Raw genomic sequence first — 15,278 nt, 5'->3', positions numbered from 1 at the left:
ATTCCTAACGAATTGCAGGTCTTGGATATATTCGATACAAGGGATGGCTTAATCCAACAAGAAAGAGAGCAAAGCTGCAAATGTCAACTATCCTCTTTGAGTTTTATGCTTGGCTAGCCTATATATGTAGTGTACAACTCAGATGAAAGGTCGATACATGTGCTCATTCCGGATTCCAACATGAAAAACCTATTAAAAAAACAACATTGAAGAAAACCACACACAATTTTGTAACTAGTTAGGGATAATTTCTGCTTATTAGCAACCATCTTAAGTTTAGCAATCATTACTACTCCCTCCATTCAATTTATAAGAAGTTGTAGAATTTTCAAATAGTGCCCAAAACAGTTCAATCTCAGCTGTCCGAAATGTCTTATAAAAAACCCGGAGGGAGTAGTAAGGATCGTGTTGCGTCTATATATCGCACCCACTCACATTATATACAGTCTTTCGTCATCGATAAGCAAGGACAGATTCATTCCCTTAAAAACAAAGGAAGAATGTTCCATCGTCATTTGCCTTTCCCTCTAAGCAACATATTATTCCCAATTTTTAGCGGTACTTGACATTGTTGAAAAGTTTTACTGCAAAAGAATAACATAAGTGAATACTCTACTTTTTTTCACCGTTGTTTAATTTCTACGGAGCTTTTACCATGACTCCCTTTCCACCAGATATTTCATCGAGTAGTATCTCCAAATATCTTCTCTTTCCGGAAGTAGCACAGCACACTTTTCTCCCCAGCGCCACGTGGACGCTGCTCGCACGGCCAGGACGCCTCCCCTCCCAGGTACGCCTACGCGGCTTCCTTCCGTGCCGCACCTGTACATAAAACAAATCAGAAAAGGGGAAAGCGGGTCGGAAGGGGAGAAAAGTAAGCGCCGCGCACCGCAATCGGAACGGAAACCCCCCGCGCCGCACGCCGAATCCGTCGCCGGAATCCATCGACCGATCCGCCGGCCGGCCGACGGGAGAAGGGAAGCAGCGGAGATGGTGAGCGCCTTCTTCCTCTTCTGCGGGTGCGTGGAGCAGGCCAACGTGGCAGTGGTGGAGAAGTGGGGCCGCTTCCTCCGCCTCGCCGAGCCGGGCCTCCACTTCTTCAACCCCTTCGCCGGCGAGCTCGTCGCCGGGACCCTCTCCACCCGCGTCCAGTCGCTCGACGTAAAGGTCGAGACCAAGACCAAGGTTCGCCTCCTTCCTCCCTGCCACGTCACGATTGCTCTGCTCTGCTCTGTTCCCCCTGGATTGATGGTAGTCTTCCTAGATCGATCGCCGTTGTCACTCGCCGGCGCTAGATTCGCGATTACTACTGACCGCTGGAAGAGAGGCAGACGCGATTGCTTCTGCTGGGATGCTACTAGGAATTAATTGGTCCTGGTTACCCAACTCTCTGCAGCGTTGGGAAGGTTGTTGCCATGAGTTGAAACACCCCTGGCCAAGGCATCCCGGTAGTATTGGCAGAGAAATTATGTGTCTGGTCCGGTAGAGCGACCCTATCAATAATGTCATGGTACTAGTTTCTACTTCAGTAGACACATAATAATGCATATGTGGTTGCGGGTTGTTGCAGTCCCCATGTAATCTAGTGGGGAAATTTGTTTTGCCGTTCCAGACCAGTTCTGGGTTGTCCTTTGGGAGGTGCTTGGTAGTTCAAATCATTGTCGTGTTACAATGCGATTGCAGCACGCAGGGATGCTAGCTATGGCCGCTCAAGTATCTCTGAATGTGAAAAAATAGAGTAGTGTTACGTCTTGGGATGATGTTAATATTGGCTGAGAAATTATGTGTGACAGTGGGAGAACATTGCTTGCACAACGTTGGGTTATCTGCAATTCAATTGGGTTTATAGCTGGAGCAAACCTTCCTTTTTATCTATTTTTTCTTCTGATGGCAGATGTTTGGAAACTTGGCCATAATAACCCAATCGTTCACACATTCAGAGTTTCTGACCATATGATGGATAAGCTATGGTAGTTAAAAATCAAAGGGAAATATGTGTCATTGAAGGGCCATTGTCATAACATCGATGGCTTTGCTTGATTCTGTGCTTGCTGAAACAATCGATTATCTCTTTTTCCCCTGCAGGATAATGTGTTTGTTCAGCTGATCTGTACAATTCAATACCGGGTTGTTAAGGAGAATGCAGATGATGCATTCTATGAGTTGCAGAATCCCCAACAGCAAATTCAGTCCTACGTCTTTGATGGTAAATATTAATATCTTGCTGTGCCGTTTATACTGTTTCTTCAAAGCCTAAGCTGGTGGCTGGTGTTCTTTTCCTGGAAAATAGTGGTTCGAGCCATAGTTCCAAGAATGGAGCTGGACAGTCTTTTTGAGCAAAAGAATGATGTTGCAAAGGCTGTACTTGAGGAGCTTGAAAAGGTAACTCCATTAACCTATTTTTCTTGTTACATGTATTACATACTGCCATGGCACATTGTTTCATGTATTTAAATCATTCTGCTGGATTGGTCAGCAATTTATTTTATTCAGTTTTCTTTGCCCCAATGTGTACCATTACACTGGATTTTGGTCAAACATGCTATTCTGATGCCCACAGATGTTACTACATTTTTGTGAAAATTGGATTTATGGTTCACTTAATACCACTAAAATAGTTCAGTTCAACTTATGTCACTGCTCAGACAAGTACATGGTTATCAAATTATAAGCAGCATATTTGTTTCTTCCTTGGATGATTGGTTTTAATTTCTGAGATAACCATATTCTTGTCTGATTTGTACAATGCTATCTGCTGTTTACCCTTATTGTTATTGCTGGTGGGTAATGCCTGTTTGTCCCCTAAAAGAACTGTTTCCCTCTGCAGTATCCACTATGCTTTGTTGTTTCTTCTTATTACACCATCTCTTGAGAAAGTGATCCTGTGTTATGTACATCATCTTCTTGGATGGCTCTGCTGAGTACTGCTTTTTTCTGTCTTGCATGGAAACTTGTTAACTTGATGAATCCTACCTCTGTTTGTCCAGGTGATGTCAGATTATGGTTACAGCATTGAGCACATTCTCATGGTTGACATCATCCCTGATGCTGCTGTCCGCAGAGCAATGAACGACATAAATGCAGGTATAATGCTGTTTTGAGCAGTAGTGTATGTGTATCCAGAGTCCTGTTTTCAGGTTGTACAGCCTGGGAAATGTTTATTACATGCTGGATTGTCTTCAAAACTTATCTCAGTTCTTACCCAACTCTTAAATTGCTGTCTTCTCTTCTCATGCTTCATATGGTTGTTCTCTAATAGAGTACACTTGTTTAGGCTCTAAGCAGTTCTGTTTATATGCATGTGTGCTCACTTTAGCCTGTCAACCCTTGTCACAGCCCAACGGCTCCAGCTTGCGAGTGTCTACAAAGGAGAAGCGGAGAAGATCCATCTGGTGAAGAAGGCGGAAGGGGAGGCCGAGGCTAAGTACCTGTCAGGTGTCGGCATCGCCAAGCAGCGGCAGGCTATCACGGACGGCCTGCGGGAGAACATCCTCAACTTCTCGCATTCGGTGTCGGGCACGAGCGCCAAGGAGGTGATGGACCTGATCATGGTCACCCAGTACTTCGACACCATCAAGGAGCTCGGGGACAACTCGAAGACCACCACAGTGTTCATCCCCCATGGCCCGGGCCACGTCAAGGACATCGGCGACCAGATCCGCACCGGCATGATGGAGGCGTCGAGCAGCGGCCTGTAGGCCGTGGCTGTCTGCCACGTGTATGGTTTGGTTGGATGGGTTTTCTGCGTGAGGCGGGGAGAGTCGATCTGTTTATATATATTGTTAGAATTATAGTAGACTACTTATTTATTTGTTTTTAGTGTGTAATAATACAGGCGCAGGGACTTGGTTGTGCATGAAGATTGTCGAATTCTGGTATTATATAATCATAAAATGGGAAACATTTTGTGTTAGATTTTACATTGGGTTTACTTGTTTGAGATGTGATGGGAACTATTCCGCTCCAATTTATTTGAAGTTCTAGCTTTGCACTAATTTCGCCAACGCTTTGGGGCCATGGCATGGCGACTCGCCGCTCCTGGGTCAAGAGTTGTACTTCCTCCGTTCCGGAATACTCATCGTGGAAATGGATGTATCTAGATGTATTTTAGTTCTAGATACATTCATTTCTGCGACGAGTAATTTGGAACGGAGGGAGTAGCTGCCAGGAGCGGTGCGGACTCCACTGTGCATGACAAATGGTAGTTGTTCTATATCAGGCGTCAGATAGATGAGGGAACAGGACACTCCCACGTCGACCTAAATGGACTGGAAGTGTTGTGGCCCATTTACGTTGTTCTAATTTTTGTGCAAAAATATATATTAACTAAATAAAAAATATCTGGAAAATATATTTATAAAAAATATACTATTAGAATAAATTTGATGTATAAAAAAGACTTCAGAAAAAACATATGTTTTGAAAATGTTCACTTTATGTCTAAACAAATATTCACATTATATTTAAAAAATGTTCAACATGTATTTAAGAAGCGTTCACCATATATATAAAGAAATGTTCAGTTTGTGTTTACAAAATGTTAACCGTATATATAAAAAAATGTTTTGCATATATTTTAGAAAATGTTCATCATATATTAAAGAAATGTTCAGAATACATTAAAAATAGTTTACCTTATTTTGAAAAAAAATTATGTATAGAAAATAGTAGATTTATAAATGAAAAGAAAAAGCAAACAAAAAAGATAAAGAAAAGAAAAACGAGCAAAAAAAAGTGAAGACAAGAAACTGAAAAAACCCATTCATGGAACCTTCTAGAATCCTCATAATACCAGCTGGGGGAGTATCTTGACAAAAACGGATGGGGAGTACCTAAACAAAACCAGAACAAAAAAACTGCAAACAGAAAAAAACACGCAACGAACAAAGCAGTACCAAACCTGTTACTGGGCCTACCCAGTTAATTATGAGGTCGCCTGCGGGCGTCAAATAGGGATTCGCCGACTGATAAGTCCCGTCAAATAGGTGTCACATTCGGTTCGCGCTTGGAAGCTGAATGAGAACCAGTTAGCTGCGGAGGTTCTCCGCCTTCGAATGAAAGGCAAGCATGAAGAAGCTGGCCAGCTTTCGGTAAGTGCTGCAGCTGCTGTTGCTGTGTGTTGACTGTTGACAGGATTTCTTCTTCTTTATGCAAGAGCAAGATCACATGACCTCTTAACTGATGTTTGTTCATTTTCAGAGAGCATATCAGAGAGGAATGGAGGCTGTGCTGGGGGACCAAGACACTTCTGCTGATGAGCCTAGGCATGAGAAGGGAAGGACCTCAATCAGGTTAGTCTATGTTACGCCAGAGTTCATTTGCTTTACCTATTATTAGTTAATATGATTTTCCGGTATGCATGTTAAGTGAGGCTTTCTCCTGTTTGTATCCCCTGCGGTGCGGTTGAAACAAATTCAGTCTCTTTGCTGGTCAAAATTCTTATAGCATCTAAGTTCCGTTGCTTTGTGTATTTGTTTAAACCAGTGCCGGTCGTACTTGGCAGTTGCCACTGAAGTGAAGCGAGCCCATGTATACAAGGCACCTGACATACCCTTAGTTTTGTCATTTTGAAATAAGTACAGTAGTACACAACAGATGTTAAATTTGAAGACGGCTCATGTACTGCTATGTGCAGATATTGTTATATCTCATTGCTTTATTACTATATATGCTCCTATAGTTTATCTGTTTGCTTAACATCCTATTGGCTACTTTTTTCTAACTGCACGCATACGATAAAACATATTGCAGCTGAGCAGAGGAAAGGGGAAGAAGATGCTGACCTGCATGCTGCAAATATGATTGTTCGGAACAAACATTACAACGTGTCTAGAAGTCTAGATGCGTCGAGGATGAGTATGATGATTTGGGTGATGCTCCCAGAAGGAAGAGTAAAGATACAGGTGAGGAGGAGAAGAGCACCCATAGGCACATCTTAACCCAGAAAGAGCGCTGTTTGTACTGTTTCGAGAACCCATCCAGGCCAAAGCATTTGGTTGTTGCTGTAGGAAACTTCACTTACCTGATGCTGCCTCAGTTTGAGCCTGTTGTTCCAGGGCACTGTCTTATTCTTCCGTTGCAGGTATTTCGCGCCATGCTTCAATGAGAACCGAGTCACAGCTGATCTGAATTCCAATCATTTTTACTGATTCTTTGATTTTTGTGGTTGCAGCACGAGCTGCAACTAGAGCAACTGACAGCGGGGTTTGGGAGGAGATTCGCAACTTCAAAAAGTGTCTCCTGAAGATGTTCGCGCAGCAGGACAAGGACGTGGTCTTCCTGGAGACCGTTGTAGGCTCAGGGCCGGTCCTGAGATTTTAGGAGCCCGGGGCGAAACTAAATTTTGGGGCCCTTAATAATAAATCAATACATGTATATATAAAAAATATTTTTGGTGAATACTTGATATTTGTGTTATTGTGATCTTATAAGTATCCCTATATATATAGAAAATATATGAATGTCGTTATCAAAAGACATCTTTGGAAATACGAAGGCATGTTAATTATCAAGGTTACTAGAACGATGGAGCATAGTTATATGGTTTCAGGTATAGAAGGTTCGAAGACAATGACTCCATGAATAGTGCTAAAAGAAATTTGATCAAAAAGCATAGTTGTTCTTGGACTGCTTAATGGTAAGATTATTATTCTATAAATAGCAGTGTCCAAGAAATTAAGATTAGAGGAGCAAATAAATAAAAATGATATGCAAAATATTCTTCATAGATTAGAAATCAAATCTGCAACCGTGCAAAGTTACTCCTACTAGTTGTGCAAATTTATTGTGCCATCCTATAATTCAACCCAAAACTACTCGTCACGATTTGCATCCAGAACATCATCCTGTTCTTAATCTATTTGAGATCTACACCCTAAAATCCTTGTTCCCAAACTGTAGAAGCATATCGGTCAGTGATACGTACAGCGGAAGACATTGACCTGACAGACAACGCTCAGATCCACAAACTACACGCCGTGCGCCGCCGGCTCCGACGCTCAGCCATGTATCTTTGGGTCTCCTTCTCGAGCAAGCGTTAGGTTAACTGTGGCGATCTCATAGCTAGGCAAAAAGGGCAGCGCGCGCTAGTGGAATGTGCCCTGGCTCCTAGCCCCCGATCCTGACCGACGGTCCAGCTTTATTTAAGGGGATTAGACGCTCCAGATAAATCAACGTAGCTATTACTTCTTGGGCTAGGTGGAGCGATCCAGTACAGGCCCAACTACCTTGGGCATTCAGCGATCGGAGAGGAATGAAAGCACTACGTGCGCTCGGCTGCATTTTCTCCAAAAAAAAACGTGCGCTTGGCTGCACTGTGTGCGTACGCTACAGGCTATACGTACGTACCTGGGAAGGGGCCCCTTGATCGTGGGGGCCCGGGGCGGTCGCCCCTCCTGCCCCCCCCCTCAGTAGGCTTGGCCAAGCAACGGAGGCATTGCATGATCGAATGCATCCCTGTCCCCTGCGAAGTTTCACACAAAGCGCCCATGTACCTCAAAAAGGTAGGTTAGTGTGTACTGCTGTCTGCATGACCAGAGCCATTCGTTGTCCTGTCTCCTGTGCTTGAGGTTCTAATGAAAGCCGTTCTGTTTTCTTCAGGCGATCGATGAAGCCGAAGAAGAATGGTCCCAGCATGAGGCGAAGAAGCTCATCCCGACGAGCGGTGACCTACGGCAAGTCATTCCGGAGAACTTCGCCTACTTCCATGTGGAGTTTGGGCTGGACCGTGGGTTTGTCCACGTGATAGACGATGAGAGCAAATTCAGCACTGGTTTTGGACTGGATGTTATCAGAGGGGTGCTCCTCTTGCCAGCGCAGGGCATGGACCGATGTCCAAGGCGTGTGCCCATGGATGACCAGAAGCGAGCCGTCGCCGGCTTCGTGAAGGACTGGGGGCCAGTCGACTGGACAAAGCAACTCGACTAGATGTAAATAATTTCAGGAGCAGTTGGAAGATACAGAAAGTAACAGTTTTGTAGGAAAAATTGCGCTGTTGTTCTACATCTTGTATTTGTGTCTATGTTTTTTTGTTTTTTTTTTTTGCAAAAGTTGATAGTTTCACAGGATACGGTTGTGAGAATTTGATGATTCTGTTAGGCTTCTAGTTGAAAGCAAATATCTGATATTGAGCCCGTATGTATGTCACCGTTGATCATCATCGATGATCAAACTATATGAATGAAATAAAAAGGAGATGGGATTTTCCATAGCAGTTGATGATGTGGTATCTGGAATCCATGCCATCCCGGTCATACAAATGCTCAGCTGCTGATTCCAAGTGGCTTACTTTCATCCAGGCTCTAATTTACATTTTAAGAATACTAGGTATATGCCCGTACGTTGCACCAGGTGTTGAATTTTTTTTGATGCGACAGGGAGCATACGGGCACACATCATGATGCCAATAAAATAACAAAAAGAAGATTATGTTTTAGTTATGAAGCATAGAACTTTTGACAAGTTTGTCCTGAGATATACTAAAGCCAAATAGTATCACAGAGGGAAATCAAATTATCTGAACGACATGATGTTATTTCCCAAAAGAAGTTAGCTTTACATTTAAATTTATAATTTCCAATTGGTCCTCTTTATATGTAAATAAAAAGGTGGGAGTCAATATTACAATATACTTACCAAACATGTTTCTCTACGAAGAATTATCACCAAGAATCACCTGCCAATAATAAAAACTGAGAGCAAACCTGCAAAATAACAAATTGTTAACAGTACCTTCAATAATATAAATCTCACTGTTCTTGCACACCCTTGAGAGCATACCATTTTTTCCCTTCAGACTATACTCTCGTCTATGAACAGAAAAAGAAAACAATAGAAACTAAATTCAACTCTGCAGAATAACACAAAGCATCATTAACAGTTTAGTAATATAATTACTATTTTTTTGCACACCATGTGAATGGAGACACACCATACCATCCTTGTTACCTTCTGACTGCACTTCTATTTGTGAGAATTCGAGTAAGTAGATGGCAATTTAGCAAAGGAGCTCACTTACCAGTTTGTATAGCGCATGTAGAAGCTGATCCGCCTGTTTCTAATACGTAAATGCAAGGAGCTCAGCTCGGCGGGTGCGACGGACATGGCGAACGGAGCGCGGAGGCAACGGCGGCCGTGGCGCAGCGTCACCGGGAGGACGGCCTTGAGGTGCTTTACACTGGTGAGCCCGTCCCGGCTGCCGGCGTTTCGCCGACGTATATAGGTTCTCTTCCATGACTGATGAACATGCCCACAAAGGATCGGCCAGAGAGAGAAGAAAGAGATATATGCGCACAAATGATTGGCCAGAGAGATAGAAGAAAGAGATATATGCAGGATCGGTCAGAGATAGAAGAAAGAGATATATGCAGCAGCCTAGAGATTCATTTTCATTAACGCTAGGTAAAACATGGTGATAGATGAAAGGAAATGATTGAAAGAAGGAAGGAGATTGATCACCGTTTGATTGAAAGAAGGAAGGAGATTGATCACGTCATGAATGAATTGATTGCCATGCATGAATTGATTGCGTTTGGATTGATTGTGCTTGGTTACCTTATGTGAATTATTTGTTTACCAAAGATAGAGGAGGGAGAAAAGAAAATCGGTAGGAAGAAAACCGGTGGAGAGAAAACCAGTGGAGGGAGAAAAGAAAATCGCTCGAGGGGAGGGGGAGTCGTACACAGGGTTGGACGAAGAGGGGGGAACGTAAGAGGGGAAACGGAACACTCCGTTTCTTTTAGGTAGTAGAGATAGTCCGATAGGTTTTTCTTCTGGCGTGTTTTGTCCTGAAAATGCAGACATTTCATAGAAAAAAGATTAAAAAATACAGTCCGTAGAATTTTTCTTCCATGGTGTTTTTTCTTGAAAATGCAGACATTCATAAAAGGAAAAAGTTCACATTCTTGAGGTTTTGCAAAGAGTAAAGCAGGCACTCTACCATCTGAGCTACATCCCCTTACATTGTGCCAATAATTAACAGCCCATATTAATTTTTTGACAACACGTGTCATAATTTTTTTCCGCAATGAAAAGCATCCTTTATTAACCAAAGTGCACCTCCTAACATCCCTCCCATTTCAGATTCAAATTCAACACCACTTCTTACATTCCACCCATCTTCTTCAATGATCATTGTCGTGGCCATCTCAAACTCATCATGTTCTTTCTCCTCCTCCGACTATGAGTTGTCAAAAAATTCTTTGACAAATCTCCTCTGTGTGAATTGCATCACAAATAAAAAAATATTAAAAGAAAAGGTGAACAGAAAAAGGGCATTGTGTTTTTTTTTTTGCGGGGAAGGGCATTGTGTTTGAACTCATTTCCACAATTATTCTAGTTTCTTTAATAGGTGGAATTACTATGGGTTAACGAGGTGGAGGCGGCAACTATGCGTGACACGACAAACTTTTTTTGAGGGAAAGCATGACATGACAGATGGGAAAATGCAATTTGGCACTTCCCGCGCCCGATTTAGCTCTTTTCATATGCAGTGCCCACGTTGCTTTCGATACGTTCTAAGCAGACCCACCCATAGTTCGTCTCTCCCATCACTGGTTTTGGGAACCTTCTAGAAAGTTCCCGCTGGTTAGCTTGGGCTGTCTTATTTTTTCTGTTTTTTCAGGCTTGATTTTTTTCCTTTTCCTTTTTGGTTTTCTTATTGTTTTGTTCCTTATTTTATCAAATTCATGAACGTTTTCAAGCCACAAACCTTTTTCAAATTCGTGAATGTTTTATAAATCCATGATGAGTATTACTTCCTCGAGTGAAATTCCGCATCAATTATTCCTTGTCACAAGTATTAATTGTACGAATAATTCCATGATGAGTTAAATAAATAATAATCATGTTGAATAAATATTGAAAGCCACATAAATATCCAACACTCTCGTGTGTGTGTGTGCGCGCGCGCTAATTTATAATAATTTTAAATTTTGTACTAACCAATACCAATAAATTTTCCTTCGTTATTTCTTCCAAACTTTTTTTGCAAACACAGACCACTTCGTCAATTATTATTTTTATACTGTAATATATTAATTCAAACCTTGATGTTTATCATGCAAATATTTCAACAATATTACAAATTTCTACATTCACATTCGAACATAACATATGTTCCAAATGAAGTGCCACTTCAAACATCCCTCCCATTTCAGATTCAAATTCAACACCACTTCTTACATTCCACCCATCCTCTTCAACGATCGTCGTTGTGGGCATCTCAAACTCATCATTCTCTTTCTCCTCCTCCGCATATGAGTCGTAAACAATTCTGAGACAAATCTCCTCCATGTCAATTGCATCACAAATAAAAAAAATTAAAAAGAAAACGCGAAAGAAAAATGGCATTGCGTTTGAACTCATTTCCATAATTTTTCTAGTTTCATTAATAGGTGTAATTACTATGGGTTAAAGAGCTGGAGGTGGCCACTGTGCATGACATGAAAACTATTTTTAGGGAAAGCATGGCATGACAGATAGGCAAATGCTATTTGGTGCTTCAGGCGCCCGATCTAGCTCCTATAGTACACAACACCCATGTTGCTTTTGCTGCGTCCTAAGCAGGCCCACCCATAGTTCGCCTCTCCCATCACTGCTTCTAGAAGGTTCCCATCAGTTTTCTTGGTCAGGTTTCTTTTTTGGTTTTTTCAGGCTTGGTTTTTTTGCTTTTACTTTTACTTTTATATTTTTTTTCTTTCATTTTTATTTTTTCCTTTCATGATTTTTTTTATGAATATTTTGGATTGCTTATCACATGTGACATGTGGTAAATTCATGGACTTTTTCAAGCCATAGACCTTTTCAATTTCGTGAACGGTTTATAAATCCGCGGGCTTTTTTCTAACATCATACACTTTTTTCTATTTTATAAAACTCAGTGAACCATTTTTAACTCATAGTTTTTTTGAAATCCATGAAAATTTTCAAAATCCATGAACTTTTCCAAATTCATGAACTTTTTCAAATCCACGACAGATTTTAAATCACTGACTATTTCAGACCACAATTTTTTTAAATCCATGAGTTTTTCCGTGAATTTTTTTCAGACCGTGAACTTTTCAAATCCGTGATTTTTTAGATTTCCTGAACTCTTTTAGAATCTATGATATTTTTCAGATATTTGAACATTTTTCAAATCCACAAATTTTTTGAAGCTCGCGAGCTTTTTTTTCAAAGCAGTAAATTTATTTAAATATGAAAAATATTATATATTATTATTCTTGAAAAAGTAAATGCTCAAATAGTCAATGGATGACCGGTCAACCATGCACAGATAGAACCAAGCGTTGTGCAAGTGAACGAAGCGGCATGCGCTATGCGAGCGAACTAAGCGAGAAGCCAGGGATTGGCTGGTTTGTAGGGCCGGCTCAACCGAGCGGCTGCATGTGCGCCAGTGTGTGAACTGGCCCCTGCGCGTCGATTAGGAGCTCGATGCGAGAGGTAATGTAGGAGTCCAACAACCACCGAATATGCCAGGATCTTATTGCCGGGAACTCCTATTTGCCACATTCTGCGGCAAATAGACGTCTATTCGCACAGGGGGCGCCCCGACTGCGCCGGCCCATTCGAGTTGAACTGTGCCGGTCGAAAAATGCACAAAAACATAATGGAGCTTTCTAGGCTTCAAACGCAGACCTGCTGCTTGTGCACGAATCCGAATAACCAGTCCACCTACTTCGTGATGTTGACATAAGAAGCAGAGCAAGTCTAAAGAACTAAATTTAGTGGCGTAAACTGAACATTACTTAAAAAATTGCAAACATTGTTTCAAATTTTGAACACTTTAAGTTACGAATAACTCTTAACAAACGCGAACAATCATAGAAATTTCTCATCAACTTTTGGAATTATGAAGAAATATTCAAATTCCTGAACAGGTTTGGAAAATGTGAGCGGTATTCGAATTTGTAAACAAAACTAGGAAAATGGAGCATCGTTAAAAATCTGAACAATTTATTTAAAACTCGAACATTTTTTTAATTTTTAGAACATGTTTTGGAAACGTGAACATTTTTTGGATTTGTGAACAAAATTTGAAAACAGGGAACAAATTTAAATTCAGAGCAAGAAAATTAACCTGAGAACAATTCAAAAATCCTTAAAATACTGAACATGGGAAAATGTTTTATATAGGTGAACAAAATTTCTAAATCTTAGAACATTTTCGAGAATGTGAAAGTTTTATGAATTAGTGAACAAAATTTGAAAACAGGGACAGCTTTCGAAATCTAGAACAAAATTATGAAACTGAGAACAATTAGGAAATCCCGAATTCTGAAATAGGAACATTTTGAGAACTCCCGAACAAAAATCATAAAAGCGATCAATTTTTGAAAGGAGGAATATTTTTTTCAAATCCCAAAAAGTTAAAAATAGGAACAAATTTTGGAAGTAGGAACATTTTCTGAAACTCCAAAACAAAATTCAAAATGCAAATATAATTTGAAATCATGAACATTTCTTTAAAATTGGAAAAATTTCTGAAACTCCCGAACAAAATTTTGAACACATGAACATTTTTTGAAAAAGAGTTTTTTTATTTCATGCACAAGTCTTTTCAGAAAACATGGATTTCTTGAAAATTCTGCAACTTTTGGAAAAGATAAAAAAATTAAAAAATAATAAAGCAAAAAGAAACGGAAACAGGAATCCGAAAAGGAAAAAAGAAACAGAAAAATAAAAATGAAAATAAATTACAAAACAAAAACCTGGTTCAGGAATCTTACGGATTTTCCACTTTCTGAATATATAACTTTAAGAAATGAACTGGAGCAAGGGACAAGGAATAGAAACTTGATGTGCCTGCTGGGAAGGCAATTAAAAAGGAATAGATGGTCCGCTGTCCCCCTTAGTCCTTTGAATGATTCATTTTTCTTTTGATGTGCAATGACATGACTAATGCCGACACATCTCCACTGTAGGTTTTATATTTCACTAATCATGTCAAGTTTCCCCTTAATTGGAGTAACTACTTAAGGAATCTGTTAACCGGTTCATGGTTCCTGTAGCAAGAAAGAAGACAAATCTAAATTTCTTAATGAAGGGGGGAATGTATATTGCCGTATTTAAGATTTTAATTATTGATGCAGTTTATCAATAGGATCTATTGACAATCTCTTATGCATGCCTTCGGTGGTATACTCCATACATGTTGAAGCTCTTAAGCCTCTTGTTTGCCACATTGTTGTTTAGGTATCAAAAGCCTTATCTTTTGAAGGTATTGGCTTATATTTTTGCATGAGTAATTATGTGCAAAATAATAAAGCATCACTGTCTTGACCTTCAACATTGTTTGTATCATTGGTAGCTACCCATGAATCTACTATGAAGGTGTTGAATGTCAACTGGTAGGAGCAGACATCACCTATGAGTTTACGTGAGGGGGCAAAATATTTGAAACTACAGTGATTCTATGTTAAAAAAATGCTTTGTCACAACTTCACATTCTACCCCGAGGTCTCTGCTGAGGAGTTTCATGGCGCCATTGCTCTGATCACGAACTACCTGGAGGGACGTGGATGGCGCATCAACTACACATCCCGTTGTGGTATGGGTACTGCTCTGGTTCAGTTTATAACTGCCTGTTCGCGTGATACTGCTGTCAGTCTTAGTCCGTTTCAGATTGGGGACTCTGTTCTTAGAATTAGCAAACAGGATAGAGGTCTTAATTACCGCAGCATAACCTTCACTCATGATGTTTGGATCTTACTCATGAACTATCCATTAGAATGTTGGGATGTTGGGGTGATTAGCCGCACTATTTCTCCATATGGTCGCTTTTTGATCTGGAACAAAGATCCAAGGGACAAATCAAGGGTTATTGTTAAACTCAGGGTCATGAATGTTGACACTATTCCAGTTAGCTTAGTAGTTCTGAGGAATCTTGATGATGTTGGCTATGGTGATTCATGGACTTGCCCAACTTATATTCTGTCGAGGGATCTGATTGGTCAGCAAGGGGGTGATGAGGATCCATTGCCACCTGATGGTGGAAATCCTCACCCCCTTCCTCATGTTCATGGAGGTTTCTGGCATGATGAGGTTTTAGGGAATATACCTATGGATCAGGTTGTTATTAATCCTCATAATGAGAACCTTGGTGCACCTTATGAGGATGTTCATGTTGTCCATAATGATAATGTGAACCATGCTGCTGATCACCTGGCTGCTGCTACTGAACCTATTACTGTTGATCATGTTGAGGCACCTGTTTTGGAGGAAGTAAGGGCACCTGTCCAGATACACTCCAGTACACTCTATGTTGAACCTCATGAGAC

At 40.7% G+C, this 15,278-nt stretch overlaps 1 protein-coding gene and 1 pseudogene across 1 annotated transcript; both read left to right on the top strand.

Moving 5' to 3' along the window:
* The first annotated feature begins 830 nt into the window (after nt 1-830).
* Nucleotides 831-3,920, top strand: LOC125520112 (SPFH/Band 7/PHB domain-containing membrane-associated protein family). Its single transcript, XM_048684934.2, has 5 exons — nt 831-1,185; nt 2,086-2,206; nt 2,291-2,382; nt 2,988-3,084; nt 3,337-3,920. Exons 1-5 carry the CDS (start codon nt 991-993, stop codon nt 3,696-3,698), a joined length of 867 nt encoding a protein of 288 aa, XP_048540891.1. The 5' UTR covers nt 831-990; the 3' UTR covers nt 3,699-3,920.
* Nucleotides 3,921-4,016: 96 nt separating this feature from the next.
* Nucleotides 4,017-7,926, top strand: LOC125518280 (uncharacterized; annotated as a pseudogene).
* The last annotated feature ends 7,352 nt before the right edge of the window (nt 7,927-15,278 follow it).

This window comes from Triticum urartu, chromosome 7A, assembly GCF_056163025.1.
Source record: "Triticum urartu cultivar PI428250 chromosome 7A, HENAU_Tu73, whole genome shotgun sequence".
Classification (NCBI taxonomy): domain Eukaryota; kingdom Viridiplantae; phylum Streptophyta; class Magnoliopsida; order Poales; family Poaceae; genus Triticum; species Triticum urartu.
This window is presented reverse-complemented; position numbering and strand designations above follow the sequence as displayed.

What these genes read in the sequence shown, in the direction of transcription:
- LOC125520112 (XM_048684934.2), top strand. Translation starts at nt 991, where the DNA reads ATGGTGAGCGCCTTCTTCCTCTTCTGCGGGTGCGTGGAGCAGGCCAAC. An exon ending in AGGTCGAGACCAAGACCAAG is followed by an intron (nt 1,186 to 2,085) that starts GTTCGCCTCCTT and finishes TTTCCCCTGCAG; the next exon opens with GATAATGTGTTTGTTCAGCT. An exon ending in TCAGTCCTACGTCTTTGATG is followed by an intron (nt 2,207 to 2,290) that starts GTAAATATTAAT and finishes CCTGGAAAATAG; the next exon opens with TGGTTCGAGCCATAGTTCCA.